This window comes from Eutrigla gurnardus (assembly GCF_963514095.1).
Source record: "Eutrigla gurnardus genome assembly, chromosome: 6".
NCBI classification, from domain to species: domain Eukaryota; kingdom Metazoa; phylum Chordata; class Actinopteri; order Perciformes; family Triglidae; genus Eutrigla; species Eutrigla gurnardus.
The window spans coordinates 18214049-18241974 of NC_139920.1; the positions used below are offsets into that span (position 1 = coordinate 18214049).

The 27926-nt window shown below is 40.7% G+C and overlaps 3 protein-coding genes across 4 annotated transcripts in view; 2 read left to right on the forward strand and 1 right to left on the reverse strand.

The window, feature by feature from the left end:
- Nucleotides 1-3051, reverse strand: part of LOC311014519 (uncharacterized protein) — a 75992-nt gene extending 72941 nt beyond the window's left edge. For both annotated transcript variants that reach the window (XR_014597274.1, XM_084011168.1), the window contains exon 1: nt 2389-3051. Coding sequence is in view for 1 of the 2 variants with exons in the window: in XM_084011168.1 (XP_083867294.1) it covers nt 2389-2705 (317 nt within the window). In the remaining variant the exon portion in view is untranslated. The remainder of the gene's footprint in view (nt 1-2388) is intronic.
- A 2766-nt stretch (nt 3052-5817) lies between these two features.
- dhcr24 (24-dehydrocholesterol reductase) lies at nt 5818-17213 on the forward strand. The gene is made up of 9 exons (XM_084012287.1): nt 5818-6177; nt 8339-8494; nt 9419-9524; nt 9983-10101; nt 11355-11618; nt 13080-13223; nt 14652-14849; nt 14921-15099; nt 15953-17213. The coding sequence occupies exons 1-9, from the start codon at nt 5947-5949 to the stop codon at nt 16104-16106; spliced, it is 1551 nt and encodes a 516-aa protein (XP_083868413.1). The 5' UTR covers nt 5818-5946; the 3' UTR covers nt 16107-17213.
- A 2963-nt stretch (nt 17214-20176) lies between these two features.
- Nucleotides 20177-27222, forward strand: r3hdm4 (R3H domain containing 4). The gene is made up of 8 exons (XM_084011381.1): nt 20177-20375; nt 21548-21705; nt 21944-22065; nt 22331-22448; nt 22534-22619; nt 22774-22859; nt 23320-23375; nt 25169-27222. Exons 1-8 carry the CDS (start codon nt 20335-20337, stop codon nt 25270-25272), a joined length of 771 nt encoding a protein of 256 aa, XP_083867507.1. The 5' UTR covers nt 20177-20334; the 3' UTR covers nt 25273-27222.
- Nucleotides 27223-27926: the final 704 nt, after the last annotated feature.

A 27926-nucleotide genomic window follows, 5' to 3' on the forward strand; every position in this document is an offset into this window, starting at 1 on the left:
GCCCGAGCTCCTGAATCCTACTCAGTTAAAGGTTTGACGTTTGTGAAATACATTTATTCAATTTCTTTCCGAGAGTAAGATGAGAAGATCGATACAAATTTGATGTGTATGGATTACGAGACAATGGGCCCCTGGACACAAACATGCAAAGGGCCCCGCCACCTCTCCGACGTACAAGCAAGATACGCAGACTTTATAGTTGTTCAGCCTCTTTTTGTAGCCGTTTGTTGTTTTGACATTTCACGTGTCGTTTCAAGCCAACTGTTCCCCCCTGCTTCAAGTCTTTATGCTAAGCTAAGCTAACCGGCTGCTGACTCCAGCTTCATATTTAGTGTCCAGGATGTAAATAAAGACGGCCAGAGAGAATGTCGTCATGGCGATGTCACCCACTGGTTTGTGGACTATGGTTTTGAAGACTGAGTTCAGCATGTGACTACGGAATTTGACCATTACATTCTTTGATTTTTGATTTTTTTTTTGCAACCAGTTAAAGTGAAAAGATAAAAGTTAAAGTGATGGTTCGAGTGAAATTACACCCTAGGTCATTTCCACCATGACATCCAGCCAAACACCCCCTCGGAAGCATTTTTAGCGATGGTCAACATTGGTCAAGATAGGGCTATCAGCCGAATGGCTTAGTACTAGCGCTATGGTACATCTTGATTATCTTGTAAATTACCCCACTAATAATGCATGGAACGTTACCAAACTTCTGCAGTAGTACACATAGGGTCTGTACTCACAAAACGAGGCATTTGAAAGTTTGTAAGTACACCAGGAGTTTATTTAAAAGAACACTTGCTTGATAGCTTCTATCCTCGGCTGCTATGCTATGGCAGCGTAGACGCCACTTCCGTGTTTACCCAGCCGATGCCGTGACGCGAGTTTCACGCAAGAGTATGAAAAAGTTTTAGAAATGCTTGTATTATCAGGTCAACACTTAATACAAGCATTTATAAAAATGTGTTGACCTGATAATACAAGCATTTATAAAAATTCAGCGAAACTTTTTCATACTCTCGTGTGAAACTCGCGTCACGGCATCGGCTGGGTAAACAGGGAAGTAGCGTCTACGCTGCGGTAGCGTTAGTTAGCGTTAGTAGCCGAGGATAGAAGCTATCAGGCAAGTGTTCTTTTAAATAAACTCCTGGTGTATTTACAAACTTTCAAATGCCTTGTTTTGTGAGTACAGACCCTATGTGTACTACTGCAGACGTTTGGTAACATTCCATGCATTATTAGTGGGGTAATTTACAAGATAATCAAGATGTACCATAGCGCTAGTACTAAGCAATTCGGTTGATAGCCCTATCTTGACCAATGTTAACCATCGCTAAAAATGCTTCTGAGGGGGTATTTGGCTGGATGTCATGGTGGAAATTACCTCGGTTGCATTTCACTACGAACCATCACTTTAAAAGAAGTGACCATATTTGGACTATGGAGAAGCGATGGGGGGGGATCTGACGAACACAAGCGGCAGAGCGACAACCTTACTGGATCTGGATCCATCTGGATTCTGGTGTGAATCCAGAGGAGTCGCCCCCTGATGGCCAGCAGACAGAATGCAAGTTAATGGCGCTTTACTTTTCAGAAACAAAAGTTTCCTGATTCAAAGACCTCACATTAAAGAAATTATAAATAATGCCAACTGCTATATATGTCCTCAAAAAGACAATCCCCTCTCTGTCATCGTTTTCATTACATTCTTTTTTTGTAGCAATTTAGAAGAAAATTATACGCTTATTCTTCTTAAACTATAAAAACTATGAAAATGATCACTTAGAAATAAGTATATCGATGTTGTCCAATGTCAAGTTGCTATTTGATCATTGTGCGTTTCATAACTAGTCACTAGCGTAGGCCTTCACTAGGCCCCGTCACAGTAGTGTGACCCTTTAGCCACAGTTTAGCATACGGATATGAGAATGGTATGAATTTTCTCACCTAAATTTAGCGCAAAAAAAATAAAAAAATAAGTGTATTTCCTGAAAAAAATCTTCTTTTTTTAATATAGATGTGTATCATGCAATGTTAAATTGGATACTGTTAATAAAGGACGATGTCATCCAGGGCTGAGCTCAGCCTGCGGAAGCAAAGATGGCTTTTTTTCTCCTTCTAAGTTTGAAGCTTCATATGTATATTTGACCAAAATTAATGAGAAATAAAGTTGAAGCAGGCTTTCATGTGCAACAGCTCCATCTCTAATTTAGGGCTGCAACAAAGAGGATGAACATTAGACAACATGGCAAAGTGGACAGTAAATTCAACTCTACACAGTTCAGTACAGACAATCCCTTCACTTAAATAACTAGTTGGAGGCTTGTTCTCATGCTTCAGGGTACAACTGAAATATATCTGAACATTTATCTTTCATTGTTCACCCACCTGGGCAGAAATACTGACTGGGATTCTGGGAAGCGGCTCCCTGGGGGACTGAAGAGGGCATGGCTGCCGAAGTTGGCGTAGTCGTTGTACGGATAATGTGGACACTCGGGGTCGAACTCCCGGTGGTTGTAGTTCGCTGCACTTTTGCTATTCATAGCCCAGAATAGCCCCAGGATGAGCATGATCACCCCGAGCACCACACAGCACAGGGAGAACGCCTGCAGGCGGCTCTGAAACGAGGCCAGGAAGGCCGTGGAGCCCCCGGTCACGATGAGGAAGGCTCCGATGAAGATCGCTGCGTGATGCAGGGAAGGCATCCTCCTCCAGGACCGTGACCACGTCTGAGGTTACTGCGAAACGGCTGTGATGTGTGGAAGCTGTCACTCACATACAAACAGTCCCACAAATAGAGCTCCCCATGCGCTGTGACACTGACCAGACATCCAAAAAGATATTTCCACAGTCACAGAAGTCCTATTATGACATGGAAAAGCACTTATTTGTTCCCATAATCTCCATCTCCAATACTGTTAAAAAAACAAAAACAAACCTCTGATCATAAATTGTTAGTCCTCAATCTGTAGATCTCCAGCTCCTGGGGAAAAGTGTGCAAGTAAAGAAAAATAAAACGGGGAGGCTTTGATGCGCATCAGGCTAAAGTGGACTAGCTGTGTTTATCATCAAGGCAGATGGACGAGAGGACGGCAGAGCCCATTAAGAAATCTTTACTGGCGCCCCACCCTCTCTCTGTCTAATGTGTCTGAAGTGTGTGTGTGTGTGTGTGTGTGTGTGTGTGTGTGTGTGTGTGTGTGTGTGTGTGTGTGTGTGTGTGTGTGTGTGTGTGTGTGTGTGTGTGTGTGTGTGTGTGTGTGTGTGTGTGTGTGTGCGCGTGTGTGTGTGTGCGCGTGCGCGTGTGCGCGTGTGCGTGTGTGGCAGCTATTTCCACATTTAAACATAAATGGATACATTGGACATGAAACAGAGTGGACTTTTGGCTTATATTTCATCCTTTAACAAAAAAGAAATTGCTTTAAACGCTTCATTGTGATGGATGCAACGATCAAATAAGGAGTTGAGTTTATTTGCAGGCCAATAACAGATTTCTGCTTTGATACGATCGATTGGAGAGTTCAGCGTTCTAGAACTTTATTTTCGCTCTGTGCCAATTAATAACAATTGTACACGTTATAGACTTAAATATAACTCACTAAATAAATTACCACACGTTCAGATCAAAGCTATTTGTTTTTTTTTTTACAATTAACGGAACACTTGTTTTATAGACATTTTCTTTCTTTTTTCTTTCTCATTTTATTTTCTTATTCATACTTAGCTTTTTATTAGCAGTATATTGCGAGAGATAACCTCAACAAAAATAACAACTGAGTCAAATTCCTTGTACGTGCATAGTGTTTTTTTAATATTTTTGACAGAATAGTGAAATTTATATCATACAATAATTATTATACGATCAGGGGCGGGAAGTACGAATACTATCTTACTGTACTTAAGTAGAATTTTCAGCTATCTGTACTTTACTTTAGTATTTATTTTTCTGACATCTTTTTAAAAAATGTTTTTACTCCAGACAAAAAACAGCAATAGAACAATAGAAATATCCTTCAAAGTGATACTTTTAACAGTACTTTTTCACTTTTACTTGAGCAAAAAAGTTGAATCAGTACTTCTACTTCTTGAACACAAGCATCTGTACTTCTACTTGAATGTACTTGTGACAACTCTGTATCTGATACAGTTAAACCCTAGTCTAAAAGGTCAAGAAAGGTCAGGTTGTACATTGTAGTTTGGTGATGGTTTTACTAATATTTGGTTCACCTTCTGAACGTTTTGGGGCATAAACAACATTCCATTATATTCCCGTATCTGTATTTAATAATTAAATCCTGGATTTTATGTCTAACTGTAAGGCTTAGATAGTGAATGTGGATCAATATGTTAAGAGGCTCAGGTTTTTGTTGTCTTACAATAGCCATCCCAAGCTGTTATGGTTTAAATATCATTTATTACAACAGAGAGACTCCACAGAAGTCTTTAAAACAGCGACCGTCATACATTTATACGTTTTTTTTAAATTGTGTGAAACCCGACCACTACTGTGGATTTATAGGAGACACAAACAAAGAATATCACAAGACACCTCCTCTGGGACGCAGGATACAAAACCACAAAGCATGATTTATTAAAATTATCCTGACAGCTGGGAGTAAATGTAAGATAAACGATAAACTATCTTCAGCTTCCATGTTGCTCAAAGAAATAGTCACGTTTACCCTTTGTTTGAGAAACATTGACTTAATGCAATATTTGGCAAATACCACAAAAATATGTGGCATGATGTCGCCACTGGTGCAACAGCAGGCGACGCCTGAGAGATATGAGATTTTTTTGTATAAAGTTGCTCATGACAGGGAGGAGGGGTCAACCTGGGAACCTCCCTTCACTATTATTTTAGATTATTTGTTCCATTTGTTGACCAAATGTGCTGATGATGACCTGTAGATTTATTAAAGGGATAATACGCATTTAACTATCTAGAATTTAAAAATAATGATAAAATAAAATAGTGATAGTGATTCTGAACTCATGACTGTACAGTATATCTAAAACTAAGGCCCTGGTTGATATGATGTGCATATACTTTGTGACTGTACTTAAGTAGAATTTTCAGGTATCTGTACTTTTACTTGAGTATCTATTTTTCTGACAACTTGTTTATTTTTCTCCCTACGTTTTAAAAACAAATATCTGTACTTTCTAATCCTCATGTGTTCAAAACAGGCTTGTTACTTTAGTTTTAATGCATTTGAGGCTAATTATCAATATATATATTTTTAGTATTAATATAACACGAGATGAAGTTAGCGTTGCAAAAAAGAAACAGTATGTCCTTCATAGAGATATTCTTTACTTTCTTACTTTGAGGACATTTCAGAACCTGTACTTTTCACTTTTACTAATGTAAATACGTTGAATCAGTGCTTCTACTTGAGAACATAATATCTACACCTCTGATGATTTGATATTGACAAAAAAAGAACACAAAAATGGAGCTGGATGGGATCAATTGCATATGAGTGGTCCTCAACATGGTCCTGGGATAGGATGAGGAGAAACCAGCTCCATGTCCGTCTGTATGCACGGACTGAACGGGGACCTTTTTCGATCCAGTCTGGTCCTCGTGGGCCATTGTGTTGTAACAGCAGCCTGCATGGTGTGACAGCATCGCCGCTTCCTGATTGGTCAGAGTTCAGAGTACCGTTTTAGAAGCCTGTAGTAGTCACTTGGTCGACCAATGAGCGTGAAGCATCGGTGGACGGTCCCGCCCAGTTAGTACTGTTGACCAATGGGTGAGGAGGAGGGCAGGGGGGCGACCGGCCGCCGAGGAAACACTCACCTATCGCAGTGAAGGTGTGATCAGGAGCTCCGGGGTTTTGGGGTTGGGATGATCGATGTCCCGGCGGTTCGCGGTAGTTTAACCAACAACGTGCGTCCGATACTTCAAGCTTAGAGGCCGTCTGGGTTCTGATCCAGAAAACGATGGATCCGCTGCTGTATTTAGCCGGCCTGGTCGCCACGTTCCTGCTGTGGATCCGAGTCAAAGGTCTGGACTACGTGATCGTCCACCAGCGGTGGATCTTCGTCTGCTTATTCCTGCTGCCGCTCTCCGTCATATTCGATGTGTACTATTACGTGCGCGCGTGGCTCATTTTCAAAATGTGCTCCGCGCCGAAACTGCACGACGAGCGCGTGCGAGACATCCAGCGACAGGTGAGCCATCGTCATCCGGTGTGACTGCGTCTCGGTCCACAGGTGTGTGTCTGCTTACTTGTGCAGGTATCTTTGCGGGGACGTAGACTTTTTTTTTTGGAAAGTGAGAACATTTGAGGACTAGTCTTCACAGGGCCGTTTGATGTTCGGACTTGGTTTTAAAGTTTGGGTTTAGGTTAGGGTTAAGTATTTAGTTGTATGTAAGGGAATGCAGTGTCCTCTCAAAGATAGACGTACAAGGTTGTGTGTGTGTGTGTGTGTGTGTGTGTGTGTGTGTGTGTGTGTGTGTGTGTGTGTGTGTGTGTGTGTGTGTGTGTGTGTGTGTGAGAGAGAGAGAGAGAGAGAGAGAAGTTAAATGTGTTTCTCATTTGGTGTGCTAACATAATTTTAAGGACATGTAAACAGATTTTTAAAAAACAAAGCGAAACAAACACTGTGGAAGAGATATAGCTCTAAAACAGACTCAAATAAATTAACTCTAAATCAAAATCACCTTTATTTGTCTAAAGTATATGGATACATACAAAAAAATAATTATTTACATTGCTGTCAATGAGCTAGGAGCAGGGGCAACAAAACTACACAAATATATATAGGTGAAGAATGAAGAGGATTTTTATCTACACAAGGATGTTAAAAAAACAAGTATATGGCACTACCTTCGTCAATGACTTATAGCCTGTTGCTGCGTTGCTCACAGTGGGAACGTAGCATAACAGAGCAAACAACTAACTTAACAGTGTTTACCTGAGGCTGCACATGTAGTAGTTCTTTGCTGTAACATTCACATTCAGAATGTTAAATTCAGCTTATTTAACTGGCCCTTGGCCCCCAGGCAGAGTAAATGGTATCACTAGCCTTCACGGTACCTACGATGATGAACGAATGGGGATTGACCTGTTTTGCAATTAATCATGTGAAGTGAAAAACTCACGGTGATCAAATGGGATGGCGATGTTTTCTCTTAAATATATGAAATATGTGAAATATATGGCGTCAAAGCAGCTTTGTTAGCACTTCGTTGTGATGTAAGAATGTATTGCGTTATCTCTGTTATCTGATAATTGTCTCATCTGCTTATGTACCTGCTATTTATGCAACTGGAGTTTTTTTTACTTTGCATACACACAATAGTTAACTTGTTTGAACAGGCTTTTAATGAATTCTTAAAAAAAAATATATATATTTGTAGCTGTCTCGCTAAAAAGTTGTTGTAGTTCATGTTCAGTATAATTCACCTACTTCAGTTAAACTACTTTCCTAATCAGTTTGAGTGTTCAACAGTCAAATTTCACAATACAGGGTCCACATACTCTGGAAATCAAGTCTGATACTAGGGCCTGTTGTTGGCAAGGGTTGTTTTCTCAGTGTGCCTCTTAGACAAATGGCCGCACTTTATGGATATCCCTTTGATCATAAGAGGCAAATTCGGTCACACGGGGCCATAACATCGGCTTTAATCAAGGTGGTCGATGCACTCAATCGGTTCAGAAATGGTGCCGAATATCATGAGCTAATATGGAAATTAATCATCGCGGCTATAAAAAGCAATCCCAGCATCCCGAGTGTTTCCCACTGGCAGAATGCGGGGGCACATCTCTGTACTTCATCGATGAGTCAGGCCTATTTCGTGGTATACATTATCAAAAAGCACTTTGAAGTACTCAAGCTTTTGCTCTCCATTTCCTCGGGTCATTGACAACTCTGTCTGTCTCAGTTCTAGACTACAGTTGAAATGTATCCAAGGATTTTATCGCGTGATGGGTCATCATAGTCTGATAGCTTGCTGACTATGTATGCGGGAGAGAGCAATAGGAGTGGACAGAATACCTTGATTCTTTGAAGGATTTGGTGAAGAGAGTGGAATCTGAAGTAGAGGGAAATCAAACTAATGCAACAGGCCTGAGAGAGCTTTATTGAGTCATGCGTAAGGGAATAATGAAGGAAAGACACATACAGTGAATGAATTGTGAAGGTCAGCGTTGACACACCATGCGTTGAGAATATAATTTTGATGAGATTAAATGAGCTGCCAAGGCCTTTTGACCTCCTTGGTCCTTTATGCAGAGAATGCCTTGACAGACAGCCGTGATGATGACTGTTTCGGTTTTGATGTTCTCAAATGTGTTCATTGTTTGTATCGTGTGTCACGATATTTCAGGTGCGCGAGTGGAGGAAGGACGGCAGTAAGACCTACATGTGTACTGGGAGACCCGGCTGGCTCACCGTCTCGCTCAGAGTGGGGAAATACAAGAAAACCCACAAGAACATCATGATCAACATGATGGATATTCTGGGCGTGGACACGAAGAGGCAGGTAGGAGGATTCAACGTCCCATCAGCCTCGGCGATGCTTCTGTGTTTAGTCCTCCATAGCTTGTGGTAGCATGCTAAACTAAGATGGGGAACATAGTAAACTTTATAGCTGCATGTTAGCATGCTGACGTTAGCATTTAGCCCAGCGCTGTTTTAATCCATGGGACCTTATTTTGCAAAAAATAGGTCCGGTTGTCAGCGGCCGGCAAGAGACTAATCATTTTCTTGATCCTGTTTTTATTGTTTTTACACACATGATGTTTGTCATTTTAAAAGATAATTTTGCACATTAAGAAGGTTGCATTTTCTTGTATAGCTGTTGAAGTATAAGACTTCCCCTCTCGATAAGCATTACACTGAGCAGCTAGCATGTTTAGCCCAACATTTACTTTGCTTATGATAACTTGGTACTCGTTAAAGTAACTGCTGAGATTGTAAACAGGGATATCACTTTAACAGGGCTGTAAAGACCAGGACTCAGAAGATAAGGCAGGCAGCCTATTTAAACCACTTTATTCCATGGGACTCTTTGCTTGGTACATCATCTTTGTATGACGCTGTGATGTGATATGTAGTAGTGACCAGCAGGTGTCACCAGACACTGAGTTTCCATCTTTTGTTGCCTTAAAAAGCTTATAGTTTATAGTTGGGATGTCAGTTTTTGGTTAAACATTTGACGTGACATACAGAGTCACTTTGTCTTTTACTCCGTTGCTCCATTGACTCAATGAGCTTTGCCACCACATTTTGTAGGGCTATATTCCATTTATTTTATTTTCTGTCGGCTTTGATGATGTTTATTGTCACATTTTGAAACTGACCCTTTAAACTACTACTCATTAAAAATGTACCTGTCTAGTACCAGAACCTATTTTGTACCGTCAGTCTGATGGTGGATCTTTACTCACGTTGATCTGTTTTTTAGGTGGTGAGAGTTGAGCCGCTGGCCAACATGGGTCAGCTGACCGCTCTCCTCACCTCCATTGGCTGGACGCTGCCGGTGCTGCCCGAGCTGGATGACCTCACTGTGGGTACGTCGCCCGTATTGCTGCAGATTATTTTCTGGAGAGCCATCATCGCAGAGTTGCATCATCCTCTTGTAGAAACAGAAAGATGTGCTGGTGATTTCTACAGCTCGCTGTCCTGCGAGGCCCGATCCTGCATCAGTCACCGCATCCTGTTTAGAGCACCAGCGACTTCTCTAATCACGTTAGAGGATTGATGTTGTAGCTCAAGAGATGAAACTGGGGAGGAAATGGCTGCAGTGTTGGAAGCACCCCTGTATTGGGTTTCATTATGGATTTCCTGATGCCATAAACTGCGCATCAACAAATCTAATGTTTTCCCATCAGGCCATGGTACATTCATTTGTACTGATCCCTCCCAGCAGGCGAGCGCTGCTCTGTGCTTTGTGAGTTTGCCCGCTGTCGGGTCTCACCTGGGAAGGAGTTGAATTACAAAAAGCTTTTTATTCTCTCTCCTCTCTCAGGTGGTTTGGTGATGGGAACGGGCATCGAGTCGTCCTCTCACATTTACGGGCTGTTTCAGCACATCTGCGTCGCATTTGAACTGGTTCTAGCTGACGGCAGCTTGGTGCGCTGTACTGAGGTGAGTATCAGGTGGCCTGTATCGTGAAGAGAGATTAGTGGGTTAGTTGACTAACCAGGGAATTACCATGGCAACGTCATCATCCCTCATTCTTAATTTCTCAACCCTGATTTCAAGCTGACGCTGTTAATGGGACAGCTCAAATTATGGAATGGAAATTGCCAACATCAATAATAATAAGAATAACAATTGGTGCGTCCTGTTTGCGGAAGTGTTCCAGCTGTTTTCTATTTTTGAACCAAGAGCGGCTAAATGAACGTTATTACGACTTTCGCTGAGTCAATTTCCTGGGTGCAGGTTTCTGCTCTGTAAGAGTTTAGGTTCATTAGAAGCACAGGCTCATACTGCTTCAGTAAAATAAATAAATAAATGGAAAGAAAATGCTACAAGAGACTGTGCCCTCAACTTTTACAGCATTTGGCTGTAATTTAGTATTTGTGGGTGCGTAAATAGTTTATCATAATTACCGTTCAATGGTTCTGTTCTGTTATATCATCAAGACTGTATTTTTATTATATAAGTTTATGTAAGTTACTAATGGGATGGGATTTGTGGGACCCAAAAAAAGTCCTGTAATAAAAGAGAAACACAGATGTCGTCATGCTAAAAATGCATTGTAGTACATCTATATGCGTTGTATCCGTTTCGTCAGGTTTGAAGTAAAGCTCGTTCAAAACAGGTGCAACTCGGCTCATCTCTACCGGCGGTGATGAAACAGCATTTCTTAATTAAAAGAAGAGCAAAGAAACGGCACTGAAGGCTTTTCGTTTTGGATGGAAAATATGTTTTTGTTTTGATTAAGAGACGGTTCATCCAATCACCTGCAATGTTTTGTTTTTTGAAAGCGCCTGCCCTTTTCCCAAAGGTGTCAAATGACAGCGTCTCAGATGGTTCTGTGGAACAAACCATCTGGCCCGTCAGTTTATTGACCCCCCCCCCCCCCCCCCCCCATCCATAAAAAAACCCTCAACCATCAGCAAAAAGAAAAATGCATGCCCCTCCCCCACGTCCCCCACTTAACCAAAACAGAGCCAGTCTTTGTTGATCTTGTGTTGCAGACCACAGAGTTGCAATCACATGCTGTGTCATTTGTCTCGTAAAGCAGGAAGTGTGTTCTCCTTGTGGAGGAGATGAGATGGTCAATGCAGCGAGGTTCGCTAATGGATTAGTCAAAGCCATCATGCCAACAAAAAGCCCGTTAGAAACCCAGAAGGCCCAGACCGCATACATAACCACAGATTTTTTTTTTTTAGGAGGAGAACTCTGACTTGTTCCATGCCGTCCCGTGGTCCTGTGGAACTCTGGGCTTCCTGGTCGCAGCTGAGATTAAAATAGTCCCGGCCAAAGCCTGGGTGAAGCTGCAGTATGAGCCGGTCCGAGGGCTGGAGAACATCTGCAAACGCTTCACCGAGGCATCGGAGGACAAGCAGAATGCGTTTGTGGAGGGCCTCCAGTACACTCGGGACACCGCCGTCATCATGACGGGGACGATGACGGACCACGCCGAGCCCGATAAGGTGAGCTCTTTGTGAGTTTGCTGTGTCACTCATGCTGGGCTTGCTGGTGAGGAGGCGGGGCTTCCCTCCAGATATCAACAAGGTTTCATCCATCATGTCTAAAATAACCACTATTGCTGCTTTGTACATGTTGTCAAATCCCAGATACACCCGGAAACCAAACGCCACCCTGAGTTCATCACATCACCCAGAGGTGCTCGGCAGGGGTGGAAAGTAGCGAGTTACATTTACTCGCGTTCCTGTAATTGAGTAGTTTTTTTGTGTACTTGTAATTTTTTAAGTGGTTTTTAAAATCGATACTTTTACTTTTACTTTGAGTATGTTTATTTTGAAGTATTGTAATTCGCTACATTTTATATCACCCGCGTTACTGAGTAAAAAGTAAAGGAAATAAAATAAAATAAAAATCGCGGACAGCTTTTATTTTTCCGGGACAACCCCGGAAATACTGCAGTGGAAGAGAGGAGAACGAACTTGCGCCAAAGTCAAATGACAACGACGACGACGACGACATGGCGAGTACTAGTACAGCTAACGTTGAAACCGAAGTGATCCCCTGGCCCTACTTAAAGACCAAGGTTTCTGTATCGATGCTGTTGTCTTCTGATGTGATGTGAAATCTTTGCTCCAAAGTGTTTTTTAAAAACTTATCTAAAGTATAATGACACAGTATACATCCATTAATGTGTGGCGACATGATTTTTTAAATTTTTACACTTTAATTTGCAAAGGTGTTGCAGCAATTAGTAGTAAACTAGTTTGAGATTATATCCCCTTGTCTATATCCCCTTGTCTATAATGCCCTACACAGAAGAAACCCCCGCCCCCTCCCGCTGTTTAAAAGTAACTAGTAACTTGTACTTTAAGTACATTTTAAATCGGCTACTTTTTACTTTTACTTAGGTAGATTTTTTAGATCAGTACTTTTACTTTTACTTGAGTAAAATTTCATCCAAGTAATCATACTTTTACTTGAGTAGAATATTTTTGTACTCTTTCCACCTCTGGTGCTCGGTGAATTTCACAAAAACGTTTTTGTCGCGATTAAATTGCAATAAACGCGTAAAAAACGGATGCTGAAACAACTACAACCACAATTTGTCGTGGTTTGTTGAAGTGACCCGCTAACCGATCATATCCTTAGTTTCCCCCCCTTTACATGTAAATGATCCCACTACCAGGGATATTTAACAACATAACGTAACAACATAACAACTCAACACATGAACACGGCATGATAACAACAACCTGAGCCTTTCAGTGGCAAAAACAAGTGTTTTTATTGGTCGTACATTTCCCCCGAACGATGACATCACAACCAGTTTAGCTCCTAATACTGGACCGATAATAAATAATAATACTAAATCGTTGTGTCTGTTAGTCACTTTGGACTCCACGACGTTGGAAAATAGGTTGGAAAAAGTCACCATTTAACCTCCCTTTGTCCTCTCTGCCGATCAGATCAATAGGATCGGCCTGCACTTTAAACCCTGGTTCTTTAAACACGTGGAAGGCTACCTGAGAGGAGACGACACCGGAGTGGAATACATCCCTCTGAGACAGTACTACCACAGACACACACGCAGCATCTTCTGGGAGCTTCAGGTACGCACACACACACACACACACACACACACACACACACACACACACACACACATTAAGGTTCTACACATTAGGGGGTGACCGATGTGGCTTTTTCAAGGCCGATACCAATTATTACTAACCGAGGAGACCGATATCTGATATTTGAAACCGATATTTGTCTGTAGTAAAAAAAAAAAAAAGTGCCAAAAGGTGTCCAAATTTAGAATAACAAATTCTTGACACAAAACATTGTTGAAATACCTTAAAGCGTGTGTTCAATTCACAGAAACACAAAAGCAACATTATTATACAGTTGTACAAATTTACAAATAAATAAATAGAATAGTTTCCTGAAGTTTTATAAAGTAAAAATAAATAAAATCAGTGATTGAAATGCCATAAAGCATATGTTTATTAACTGAACCTTTATGACCTTAAAATAAAAAGTGCAGGGAGCTTTCAGCAGCATTATTGTAGTTAACTTGAAAAAATGAACAAACAAATACATTTAAAAAATTACAGATAAATATAGAAATGCTGAATATCTCCGCCGATAATCGTTCGACCTCTACTGCCAGATATTACCTCGTCATCAACTTATCATCTCCTTTATCACCTTAATGACACTTTAATGCTCTCTCTCTCTCTCTCTCTCTCTCTCTCTCTCTCTCTCTCTCTCTCTCTCTCTCTCTCTCTCTCTCTCTCTCTCTCTCACTCACACACACACACACACACACACACACACACACACACACACACACACACACACACACTCAAATACAAACCACCATTAGCCATTAGTGAGCAGGCTTGGCATCCTCTGTTTTCTCTAACAGTAAATGGTGTGATGAATTATGCAGAGTATTGGTTTGCGCTTTGGGGCGCTCCCTGTCTTTGAAAGCAGACGGCGGAGAGGAAGAGGATGCGGCAGACAGAAACATGGCCGACGGGCTCTTTGATCACATCACAACTTGTATTGTTGATGTTGTTGATGGATGGAGATGGGAGAGTGCTTTGCCGCTGGTTGGAAGGTTGTTGCTGCCCCCTGCTGGAAGATTAGAGGACTGACACTCGATTGTATCAAATTTTATCCTCGTGTAGAAATTCAACATTATTTAATGGAAAATGGTTTTCTCATGATTGGTGTTATTGTAACAATCAATGCAAATGATTTGGGTAGGGAGGAGAGCGCTAACATCCACAGCGTTATTTATATTTTATTAAGGACCGTCCTCATCATTTTGATCATCTCTCTTAAAAAGATAGATAACAAATCTCACACGATAATGCTGGAATAAAATGAAAATTGAACGTGTGAAAATGTCAAAGTCAAAATCGGAAATGTTAACATTATTCATGCCTAGATGAGAATAATAGCGTGTTACAGCACAATGAATCCCGGAGAGCCGCTCATCATCTGTTAATCTGTCTGCGTTCTTCCTCCAGGATATTATTCCCTTTGGCAACAACCCGGCATTTCGCTGGCTCTTTGGGTGGATGGTTCCTCCTAAGATCTCGCTGCTGAAGCTCACCCAGGGAGAGACCATCAGACGGCTCTACGAGCAGCACCACGTGGTCCAGGACATGCTGGTGCCCATGAAGGATCTGCAGGCCGCCATCACGCGCTTCCACCAGGACATCGACGTAAGACTGGAAGCCAGCCAACGCCCGCCGGTCATAATGCGCACTCCCTGATTTGAATTGTGTGATTTCAGGTTTACCCTCTGTGGCTGTGTCCCTTCCTGTTGCCGCCGGGCCGAGGGATGGTCCACCCCAAAGGGCAGGAGGAGGAGTTGTACGTGGACATCGGAGCGTACGGAGAGCCTAAAGTCAAACACTTTGAAGCAAAAGCATCAACGCGTCAGCTGGAGAAGTTTGTTAGAGATGTGCACGGGTAAGACTTGCATTTAATCAGTGAGTGATTCTTTTATTTTTAACAGTTCACCCAAAACTAGCGAACAGGCCCACGACGAGAGCTAAGCGGTTTATTAAATTGTGATTATTTAATTTTAAACGTAAGCGTATTTTGACACACAATTTTCCTTTCAACAAATTTATTGCACCTCCTGCAATTTGATAATTGCATTAGGCCATATTTTCAATACAATGAAGACTTATTATGCAGCCCTTCCCATTATTCTGTAGTTCTTAACCCCCTCCTCTTCTGCAGCTGCGTTGCTTTAGACAATATCATAAATCGGATCAGAAAAAGTCCCAATTACAAATCCATCTGCTGCTTCAGCACCACGGACAGCGACATGGATCAATCGATACACAACACAGTTGAGCTGCTTGCTAGATTCTTGATCTGAAGCCTATTTTCACATGTTCTTGTGTCTACGTGACTAATGGGGACAATTTCGGGAAGTGACGCTGTAAATGGGCTGCAGTGTCGATGTAACGTTGCGTCCACAGACAGGTGGTTTTTGACACTGTTACTGTGGAAAGAACCAGGGAGTAAAAGTAATAAAAATTGTCAGAAAACGAAATATTAAGTATAGATACCTGAAAATTCTACTAAGTATTTGTACGTCATTACTTCCCCACTCTGCGGTTCGCTGCGTTTCCACCGTTGTCTCCCGGCAACACAACACCTTGCAAGATTTCAGAACTTCTCCTTGCCAAAAAATCTTTCCATAATATTATCACACACTTATAATATCAATCTGGGCCTTTCACCCCCATGACTAGTGCTGAAAATATGAAATACACAGCAGAGCATATTAAGTGTAATCTGTCTCCTGCAGGTTCCAGATGCTGTATGCAGATGTGTACATGGACCGAGAGGAGTTCTGGGAGATGTTTGACGGGCAGCTGTATCACAGACTGAGGGAGGAGCTGGGCTGTAAGGAGGCCTTCCCCGAGGTTTACGACAAAATCTGTAAATCCGCCCGACACTGACCGTCACCGGTACCCAATGCTGGCTGCAACTCACTGTTTTTGGGATGTTTCAACAAAAAACTGTTTAACACAAAGATGCATCTCAGAATTGGAAGGAAGCTTTGAATACAACATAAAGTATGTGTTTTTTTTTGCAAAACTGTGACTTAAGAGGCCTTTCTATCAATGTGAATTATTGTCACGAATGTATTTTCTTTTTCCTTTTTCCATATGCTATTGGCTTATTTTAACATTTATGTTATGTGAAATTCAGCCCCCACCTATAATTTTGAAAATGCAACAAAAAAAAAACAACAACTCACAGTGTCAACAAATAGCATCAGTTGTTAAATTTTTTTTTTCCAGTTGCAGTTTTAAACAATTCGAAAAAGCAAAAACGGTTACGTTTAAGCAACAAAAGTACTTGGTTATTAGTAGAAAACACCAGACGTGGCTTAAAAACCCAAAGTGGAACAAAAGTACTTGGTTATATTATGTAATATTTGTTTTGACAAAACCATTATTCTCCTGGTGAAAAGCCCTGTGTTCTTCCTCCCCACGTGGACTTATGCAGACTTGTTTCAAACTCATTTCTGATACGTCAAGAGCCAACGTAATCCACAAACTAAATGTGTTTCCCTCAAAACGTCACAATGCTGTTTCGTTGAGTGGGAACGTCATTTCTAGGGGAACCAGGTTTTGGTCTCGCAGCTACGCGGCGGCTCAAATTTAGCACAAACGCTAGCGGCTCATCTCTGTAGCAACCCTCTTTGAGGCGGGACAGGCACTGTTGCTAGCCAAAAGCTCGCCACTCCCTCCATTTTCTGCAATCAGTGTAGCATTAGCATTAAATCATGGTGGAATTAGCTAAGATAATTTTTGCTTAAAACCAATTTTTTTAAATCAATTTTGGTAAGAAATTTCAATTTTAAAACCATAAGAGTCAAGTTTTGTGTGCAGTTAAATGTGTATTTTATTTGCTCTTTTACATATTTCTCTACACAGGTCAGCCTCACCTGCAAGTGCCAAACATTTTAAAAACAGTTATTAAACAATTATTAATTATCATCATGCACATGATGAAAACACACTTTTATAATAAATATATGAAAAAGAGAAACCAAACAATTTCTTTTTTTCCACATTATATATTTTTGGATATCAAAAATCATGCATCACCAGGACTGTGTAAGGATTTAATGAATTTAAAAATCAGCAATATCGTTCTCAAGTGTTCACAGCGTCACACAAACGTAGTCTAAGGTAATTTCTTTCCTCTTTGCAGATTTGTTTGATTATTTAAATAACAGCTCGTAACTAATAATCATTTGTTTGTCCTTCTCTATCCTTGTTTTGTTACATGTTGGCATTGAGTCAAATAAATGGATATGCTCTTAACGATGACTTCACTTCGTCCGTGTGTGATCTAAAAAATAACGAATCAGCAACTAGTCAGTTTTTACTTGTTCGTATTTGGACGATTTCAAAATATACCGGCACTATGCCTGGCTAGTTAGAATTCCATTTAACTTAACCGTAATGTAATTTTGACTACTCTTTACTAAAGATATCGGCAATGAATTTCTTACTTGTGGGGAAATATTCATTGTAGATATAAGTAACTTAATTACAACTAGCTAACTTTTACTAATGACTTCTATTCAAACTCTCTAAAATTCATTGTTGACACATTATAATTTCGAGTTAATATAGTACAACAATTGTTCTATAATTACAGGCATCGTAAATACAATTCTTTATATAAAATGTAATTCTTGCAAGTCAATATTATATCATAATATCATAATTATTAACTATTTAGAATGTCTAATATGTCGAATAAAGTCATGAAAAAAGTCGTAGTATAGTATGTTGAAAAATAGCAGGTCTGGCAGGAACCCCCATCCAGATTAGATGATGCTGTATTAATGTCATAGCATTTATTTATTTGAAAAGCTGTAACCGTCATGTAACAATGATATGCTTTCTACATTCCCCTTTCATGCTTTAACTACGGCCCAACCGATAACAACATGCAAAATGATGCTGGAAACCACCAAACATACATGTCCACCAGGTTTCAATTCTCTGCAACTCTGTCCTCTGTCAAACGTTCGCTGACAGCCACGAGGAGATGATCAGACGGGCCTTCGTCAGGACCTCTCCTCTTCCTCCCCAGCTTCCGTGTGACCGTGTGCAGCAGAGCGTCCAGACTGGACAAGGAGACGTCCGAGAGACGAAACTCAGGAGATCTCTGTGCCGAGAACAGGAGAGGATTCAGACACATCTCTTGAAAACTCTTTTTATTGGCTAAGGCCTTGTTGATTTCTGCTCCACTTGGCTAATCAGTTTTCTCTTTGTGTAAAATTGGAACTGAATCATTTCTTCTCAATTGCAGGCCACAAGCTGAGCCGGACCAGTTAATGATAACACAAGTCTTTCCTTTCCTAAATGTCCTTTTAACTGAAAACAAACCACTTTTACACAAGCAGATTAATTGAAACAAAGTGCTGGAACACTTTGTTTCTATCTCAGTATTTTAAGGATGTGATGTAATCCGTCTGAAGTGATGAAGAAAATGATATTCTTAGTTTACTCACACTGTTAGAGAACAGAGGATTGTCTATCCAGGGCCTGCTGTCGAGGACTTGAACGGTAACTAACCCATCAACTCTGCATCCTTTTATAGTCACATTTGAAGAGGTGGTCCTTGTTTGCTCATATAAACTGATGGGCGGGAGAGGTGTTTGACAGTCCCAGCAGTCAGGAGTTGGTTTGGACTGAGTTAAAGGTGGCAGCACAAACCAAGGACATGGTGGTCGTTTGGTATCTGTGTCCAAATGCAATCCTATGAAAGAATCAACTGTTTGTTCCACTGATTTGATGACAGATGTGTCATTGTTGCTGCTCGTTTCTGGGTCCTTTATACTTGTGCAGCTGCTGTCCTCCACGTTCCCCTCCTCCTCTTTCTCCGTGGGCTCCCTGGCTGCAGCCAGAACAGGCATCATATCGACACAAAGTCTCATTATATTCCCTGATGTCTCACATGTAGCAACCTTGGCCGAGGTGGAGTTGCTGTTTGAAGCTGCAACTTTAATCCTCTCCTTTGACTTTACAGTTCTCGTCTTGGGAATTGATTTCTCCACCTTACCCACGATCATCGGAAAAATGTCCGGATCATGTTTTTCTAGTTTTACTGTCCTTGTCTTTGCTTTCCTCATTCCAAAATGTGTAAATGCTTTTGAGAATTGTATCTAATATTGTCCAAACATTTATCAAAAAAAGCTTAAGATTAAAAATAAAGAAGTTCTACCAGAAACTCAGATGTAACGCACTGAACAACTCCTTTTCTCTCCAGCAGCAGTGGAAAGAAAAACTCAAGACAGTTAGATGGCTATTGTGGAAGCAGGCCTATTAATGTGGTCTCTATGGTAACATGCACACAAAATCCAGTCAGTTAATGAGAATGAGGGAGGTGGCTCAAGATGCTGAATAATAAAGATGATGGAGCTGGAGGTGGAAGAGGCTCTATTTTGCAAGTTATGACAGGAATGTATTTCATGAAGTGTGCCAAAGATTGTCTATTGATAAGAGGAGTCACTCAGCACACATTTGTAGCTATGTGTTGGATTTACATACATACACACAGTGTGTATCAGCTGCCACAATTAAAGCAACTGTTCACATTACATTTCACATGGGGAATTTTAGTCGAAAAATAGGTATTTTTGTAGGCTATTAAGAAGTCCACAAATAGAAAAGCAAAGCCTTACAATTCGGTTCAAAGTTACACCAATCAGTGTTTTTCATATTGACCATTAATGTATTAGTTAAAGCACGCAACTATGTGACTATGATTAGCTTGTTTTTCTTTAAAAGATAAAACATGTTTGGGATTTTGGGTGTCATACAATCTTAACATATCTTAAAAGTACACATAAACCCGAATGTTTAGGTACGGATTTATGATGAGGTTTTGATTCAAAAAAATATGTGGAACGTGTTGGTGCGACAACGAAAACGAAGAAGAGACACAGTGTCACTCTTCTTCTTCTCGACTCTTTGTTCGCGGTGTGAGGACGGAAGCTATTTCTGTTCACTGTCAAGCTAGCAGCCGAGGAGCTAGCTGCTCACAACACAACCTGCCTGTCACAGCTTTAACTTTGGTCCCGTCTGTGTTCGTCTTTCTTCTAACCGACCCGTGGAGATCCCGAGCGTGGCTTCTTTACGTCCGCTTTGCTTGAATAAGATGGTCGTTTTGACAAATAGCAACGAAGAGCAGGAGTTCATGTGAGTGAAAGCGACGTGTGTGACGTCAACAAGCTACTTTGCGTTAGCTTGAATCATACACTTAGCTTAAATGGCTAGCTTGAATCATACACTTCGCTTAAATGGCTAGCTCGCTTCGTCGCGTCTGGAGCTGTGGGCGGATTTTGGATAAGACATTTTACCAGCTTGGTCTTGGTTGACGTTAATATTAAGGTTTTAACGGATAAATACTTGTCTTCATAAGCCGTTTGGCAGCTAACTAGCTGACCTGGACATGTTATTTGTGGTAGAGTCTTTAAATCCATTAGTTAAATTACGCCTGGGTGTTTTCTACCAACACATTAGCTGATACGCCTCGTTTTGACTCTTCCTATCACAAATCCCATTCAGACTGTGCAGGTGTTTACTTTATATCATGTTAAAGAGGGACATATATCTTTATAAAACTATTGCAATGCCACAGCCCGGTTAGCTGCTTGAGTTTCCAGTTTATTAAGGTTTACATGTCAAAGGGAAATTGTATGATATCTTATTGACAACAGTATCTAACCCAGGCGGAGGCTCCAGTGTTGCAGCAGTGTTGCTAGCAATCTGCAGTGTAAAAATAGAAACGGGCAGAAAACCCAGCAGAGGCTGCACAACACCCACTGACCTACATCTGAAGCTCCTGCAGGATGCTCTTCCTCCTCTGAGCCATTTAAAATACCGCAGCGATACAGAAGCAGTAAAGGGGAACCATGCACCATAAAGCCCTTAACAACTTGCTTTTAGCAGTTTGCTGATACTCTTCACCCTTCACAGCCAGTGTAGCTGTTCTTCTTCTTTCCTAGGATAATATGCCAAATATGATGTAATCTGAAGAGACAGAGAGAGACCCGGTCTCGGTGTCCACCTCACGCCCAAGACACCCTCACACCTTAAAATGCTGCATCCTTAAGAAAATGTGACATCCATTGACTCTCAGACCAGAAATCAAGAATGGTGCGAGTCAAAATGGCAAATGGATGTGTTTCTTGATGTTTGTATGCGCCTGTACACTCTCTAGTTGTTGTTCAAGACATTTTTAAAAATGTAAAATAACTATATCCCTTCAACACAAAAGAACTCGAATGAATGAGATCGAAGGAGCCGTTACTTCCCCTTCAGGATGTGTGTGACTTCATTGGCTTAATTGACATCTTGTGTTTTCCCAGCCTGATAGAGGAGCGTAAATGCAGCTCCCTGCCCAGCTCTCCAGCCAAGCGAGGGACTCCAACCAAAAAGAAGCAGTTCTTTATCAACCAAGCCATCCGCAACTCTGACCTCACTCCCCGAGCAAAAGGCAAGAAGAGTCTCCGTCGTCAGGAGAACAGTAAGCTCTTTAAAGATGATGGTGATGTTTTCATCCACTGCAGGCAGAACAATGCTGGACAAACCTGTGTGTGCCTTCAGCAACAGAAGAGAGTATTTACAATGAATCTCTATTGCTACAAAAGTTACAGTACAGTACTCCAAAATTATAATTTTTTTCATCTCAAGAATGAACACTTTACATTAATAACGTTTTGCGTATATCTCCACTGTCCATCTCTCTCTTCTCTGAAAATCAGCACTCTATCTCGCTAACCTTCTTGAGAAGGATGAGTGCTCCAAAGATGATCTGGAAGTTTGCAGTAACCCAGCGATCCCATCCATCTTCACTGAAGCCTGCACCAATGGAAATTACATAGAGGTAAGTTGTTTCCAGCTGGGTTGAAACTTCACTGCTCATTATTGCTGCAGGAGTGGTGTAAGGTCCGTCTTGATTTTGTCCGTACTGCTTTTCTTGACGGCACTAAAGACGATCAAAATTTGGTGGAAGTTTGACCTTTTCAACTCCTTCCAAAAGCCAGAGACTAAGAGCTTGTCTTGCATCAAAGTTTCATCAAATTTAAACGCATCCAAAAGAAGCAAGAATGAATAAAAACATTAATTTAAACTTCCTCTTGTTCGTTAAGCCATGGAATGACTTCATGAATTGCTCCGGTGAGGAGCAGGAGAGGCTGCTGTCTCTGCTGGAACAAGAGGAGGCCAAGAAGAAAGACACCAGCCGGCCCATCAAAGACCAGAGGAATGGTGAGCCTCTCTGCCTTTGCTTGTTTGTAAAACCTGTTTTTTTTAAGTGCTGCTGTTTGTCTGAGCGTCACTCATCTCTTCACAGTAAATCCTGCCTTCACTGCTCAGGAGTGCTTCCAGAGAATCGATCGCAGGCTGCGAGCGACTCTTAGACGGAAACAAATCCCCATTGTGAGTAGCATTGCTTCAAAGTACATGGCAGGAGTCTCGTCACCCACAGTAGATTTGAGCAGAAGTCCATTATTTGGCTCAAGCACAAACCATGCCTAAAAAAGACATGGTTGTGGAGGGGATCGAACCCACTATTTGATTTTTTCTCCCACAGGGAACTCTGGAAGTACTTGAGGAAACCCTTCTGAGCTTCTTCGTCGATCAACCTCACTCAGTTTACACAACACACCTAGCCAGCAGGTAGAAATCCTTTTTCTATATTTGGCATATCTGCAGATCTTAAGGTCTTAAAAAGCATTAAATTAAATGTCTTCCCCCCCGAAAAAAGCCCAACAAAACTTTAGAATTTAGAATTTTGGGTCCTCTTGCTGTGAGGCATCACTACGCCACCATACTGCTGTTATAAATACAGTTGTTCAAAAAAGTAAATTTTTCTAGGTTTTCTAGGTTGCCTTACATATCTGATCCCAACTGATATATTAAGGAGGATGATTTAAAACAATCCTGTCTCATAGTATTATAAACTGCCGTACAGTGATTTCAGGTAAAGCATCCATATAGAAAGAATAAGCCTTCCAACTCGTTTACCTGAAACAACACAACCCTATTGATCTGTGCTGGGAAACCAGTTGATTGTTCCTGGAAGTGGTTAACGCATTCTGAGGAGTGGTCATGTCTGTCGTTTGTGTTTGTGAATCAGCTTTGAGAGACTGCTTCTTCATGCCGTCTGCCAATATATGGACCTCGTCTCTGCGAGTGAGTGAAACACATCTACTTAAATGTTTGTGTGAGACTAGTCGGCACAGACACACCAGGGGCCCGTTCCAGAAAGCAGGCTCAACCAACTCTGAACCTAACCCTGAACTCTGAGTCAACCAACTCTGGGTTTTCGGTTCTAGAACAGCAGTTCTGAATTAGCTCAATCAACTCTGAGTATGTAAACTCTGAGTTACCCGCGAGCCTGCAGATAATCATTTTCATGTAGGTGTAATCCCTCCAGGCACAAAAACAAAAAGTGGCTTCATCTGAAAATTAAACATAAGAATATTGGTTAGGTTCACAGAGTCAGTTACTATGGTAACTGACCTAAAGGTTGAGTTCACTCTCTTTCTGGAACGGAAAACTCAGAGTACCCCTCTTCTCAGGGTTAACAAACTCAGAGTTTCAGGAAAACCTGCTTTCTGGAACGGGCCCCTGGAATATAGCGGAGAATGTTGTTTGAACAACCTCATATGGGTCATTCCATGTGAAAACAGCCAAAATCGGGCTCAGATTTTGCTGAAAAGTGGTGAAAATATGCCTTATGTTACCAAACGAGGGAATCTCGTTCGGGCGGGTCTCTTTCATCGGGGATAAGGGGTTAATTTGTGATTTTCAGGAAATGAATGGCCAGCAGTCTAAATATTTAATTGTTTGCCATCACTGAGCATAATACTAAGTTATTTCCACTATTTTCATGCTTTATCATCACTAAATTCTCACTGATCTACATTCCAGACTTCTGGAAAAAAAGTCCAAAATGGTGCATTTTGACGAATAAAATTCATATTAAGGAGCTTCATAGTCAAAGGTTTTATTTAATTAAAAGAAATATGTATCTTTATCTGGTATAAATCCCATTAGGATCATCAAGTGCCCACGTGGTCATTTGGGGGTCCAAATATGGGGTTCCAAAAGAGTCACCTCTGCCCGGGAGGGTTTTTGGACCCCCATTAAACCCCCACCAGTGGTACCACACCCTTCAAATTCATTTTGGCAAGAGCAAAGGTCCCAAATATAACAAATAATCCTGTTTAGAATAAATGTGATCATTCATCGTGGTGCTAGGAGCACCCAAAAACTGAAAAATAATTTTGGCCGTCAAAAAGAAATTGGACTTTGGTGACCCACCTCTCACCCAAACAGTAAGGAATGTTGATTCTGCCTGTAGAATTGTGAAGTACACATTACAATGAACTAACAGAGCAATTCCCAGCCTTCTATCACTATTAGAACAGAAGTTATGGGCCTCCAACAATGCCAACAAATGAAATGCGAAATTCCAATGTGTCAAAAAGGGGTGTGGCACTTGAAATTCAAATGGACGCCACGGGCAAACCGTTTGAGATATTGACCTGAAACTTCAGATTCCTTTGTTTGGTAACATAAGGCATATTTTCACCGCTTTTCAGCAAAATCATGTCATGTCAGTGTCATGTACATGGGTGGCTGAGTTGGCACGGAATGACCCATATCGAAGTCTGTTTTCTTTTTCTTATCTATGTGCAGCCCACTCCTGATGGTAACGATAAACATGTACATTTTGCTACATAAAAGGCAATTTAGGTAGGAATACTGACAGGAAATCAGTTAATTGTATCGACCATCAAAAACACTTGGACAAATCCACAGCACATAATCTGTTGAACAGGATGTTTATTATAGAAATTGTAGCTACTTCGCTGTTTACATAATCCTATTGACACAGCCTGGCCGGAGGTACAAAATCAGCTTAATGTTTTCCAGTCACATGAGAGTGATCAAAGTCTGTTTGTTGCTCGGACCTTCAGGCACCAACTACAACAAGTCACGTCAGACTGAAGTGGTGAACAAACAAGAAGAGTTTCTGCCTCCTCGACTCCTGCTGTCTGCCTACTTGGAGCAGATGAGCTGAGATCAGGACCGCCACATGTTTCCTTGTTTCCTCCATCCAGAGCTCTGAGAGATGGAGATGAGTCTGTGTGTGTTGTCTGGTAAAACCTGCGAAAGCTCAGAAAACAAAGCTCAAAAATGCCTTTTTCGCTGGTTTTCATTCATTCTTCCATAAACACGTCAGTTCATCGACCTAATGATTTATGAGCTATAACTTAGAGTTACGGGTTAATGAACCGTTGATCGGTGCCATCCCTTTTCATGGTGCAAAATGACAAATATTAATTAAGACAACATTAAATAGGTCTTCTTAATGGCGAAATGAACCTTCTCACACCTGCATCCCACGGGTAATACAGTCAAGTGATGACGTCACCAACTGATGTCATTATATCACTGTAGTTTTATTCCTAAATATATCATGTAATATCTCCTAAGCATTGCTTTATTATAATCAACAGTAAAAGCAACTTTCACTGATTGGTGAGAACTAGATGAGGAACTTGGATCTTATATTAATCTCAATGAAGCACAATGCCAAAATCAACCAAGAAAATAATGGAAAATGTACTTGAAACATGTTTTTATGTCAGATGTGCATCTCTTTGTTGCTATTGATGAATGACATTTTGCAAAGGTGCTAACACAAAGAAATGCATCAGGAAATCCATCACTGCCTGAAGGGTCAGCCTGTAGGATTCATGTAAGTGGTGAGGTGTGACACGTGATAATTCATGATCTCTCTACATTGTAGGCACAGAGACATCTCATCACGGTACATTAGAAACAAAAAAAGAAGAAAAAAAGTAGTAGTCTTTCATCCCGGGTGTGAAATCACAGCCACTGGTTTGTTTGAAACTCATCTCTGTAATATTTGTGTGAGAAGAATCCTCTGAAGGTACCGTTTCTTGGGATTTTTCTTTCTGGATATGTGTCTGCTGGCCTCGTCCCATCTCATCATCATATCATTGTATCTACACCTCCATCATCTGAAGGACATGGTTTACATTGTCTGTGTCCATCGATGATCCAGTGGGTCTGTTCCTCCCCACGTGCAAGCTAAAAGTACATGATCGTATCAAAGCATGGCGGTGGCTGAACAGGTCCAGTGGAGGCGCATGTTGCTGCTGAAGTGCTTTGACTGCACACTGGTGTAAATGTTACTTCAGTCATACTTCGGTCAATAATCTAAGACAAGGTTAGTAAACACTTACCTAAACCGCTAACATCCCCATACTGTTGGATGTGTTCATGCTTTTCTCGCTACATGCCGTGTCCGCTCACTTTACACATCAACATTTAAGCCTCCTATTAACATAATATGGTTTGACGCTATACTGTATGTGCAGTAGATGTTACATTGGGGGTGAGGTAAAGATTTAAGGTGTTTTGATGGTAAAAGCAGGTTAAAAAACAAATTGAGGTTTGACTGTTGTTTAACCTGAATATTAACATGTACAACCCCAGAAAAGCACTTCTGCCTTATGGATACAAATATCTGTGTTTTTCTGTACATGTATTTCTACATTTGTACTTGACTGGATTTTTGGAAAGACACAAAAAAAGGGAATCGTATGCCTGTACTCTTGTTTTTGTTTTGGGTTTTAATACTAAAAGTCTTCACCCGTCGGTGCATTTAGTCAACAACCAAAGTTTGTGTCTTTGTTTGCATTGTACTTCCAATTTCTCAGGCTTTCAACTTCTCACTCTGAATGTCACATTGTTTGTCTCACATGTCGTCATTTTCTGCGAGCTGTATAATTTCTAAAAGATGAACTTTTTTAAATACATGTAAACGTAGTTGTGCTGGAAAAAAAAAAAATTCGGATGATTGACCTGTGCCAACATTTGAATTGAAAAAGGCAAAAATAGTCTGAAAACTTTATATACTCTAGACTAAAACCACTTTTTGTGTATTTAATGAAATGTGTGTGCTCCTATTTATAATTATAACTGCATCTATTAAAGGATTCAAGACATTTCTTGTCATTGTGTACTTTTTACTTAAAAATGCTAAAATAAAAGATACATGTTGGATCTTAAAGTACTTAAGTATTAACAACAAATGTATTAACATTATAGTGTTCTGTGGTCTGTTATTTAAATTACTACTGATTAATATGATTGTATTGTCAAGTATATCTACTATACTTTTATTACAAGTATATTTACATTAGTAAATATACTTAGTACCTTTTGACACTTGCTGTCATCCACATTGTAACATCTCTGTCTTGGCAGTGAGGATGAGGGAGTTAAAATGCAATATTAACTAGTTCTGTTAGAAGTAAAAAAATAAAATAAAAAAGCAATGAAGTATCACCACTACACAAAATATTAAATAGAAGTAGCCTACCAGTAACATAAATGTGTTAAGGATTTTAAGTTGATAGAAGGATGATAATTGGCTCCTCCCTACTTTTATATTTTTAGAAAGATTGTTGAGTAAATGTTAACACATGATGCTCTTAAACTATTTCAAATAAAAAGTTACTCTATAGACCTTCAGTGAGAGTCGTGGAATGGCAGTAATTCTCTGGGCATGTTGTCTCTTACTGCTTCCACTGGATGGCATAGTAGTGCAAAGAAATACAGACCATTACCAGTGGTGGAGGAAATATTCAGATCAGCAAATGTACTAACACCAAGCTTTAAAAATACTTATATACAAGTAAA

Excerpts from the sequence above, each read along its gene's own strand:
- r3hdm4 (XM_084011381.1), top strand. The coding sequence starts at position 20,335 with ATGGTCGTTTTGACAAATAGCAACGAAGAGCAGGAGTTCAT. Across the intron at positions 22,066-22,330 it reads CCAATGGAAATTACATAGAG|CCATGGAATGACTTCATGAA; the intron begins GTAAGTTGTTTC and ends TTGTTCGTTAAG. Across the intron at positions 22,449-22,533 it reads CATCAAAGACCAGAGGAATG|TAAATCCTGCCTTCACTGCT; the intron begins GTGAGCCTCTCT and ends ATCTCTTCACAG.
- dhcr24 (XM_084012287.1), top strand. The coding sequence starts at position 5,947 with ATGGATCCGCTGCTGTATTTAGCCGGCCTGGTCGCCACGTTCCTGCTG. Across the intron at positions 6,178-8,338 it reads TGCGAGACATCCAGCGACAG|GTGCGCGAGTGGAGGAAGGA; the intron begins GTGAGCCATCGT and ends ACGATATTTCAG. Across the intron at positions 13,224-14,651 it reads GCATCTTCTGGGAGCTTCAG|GATATTATTCCCTTTGGCAA; the intron begins GTACGCACACAC and ends TTCTTCCTCCAG.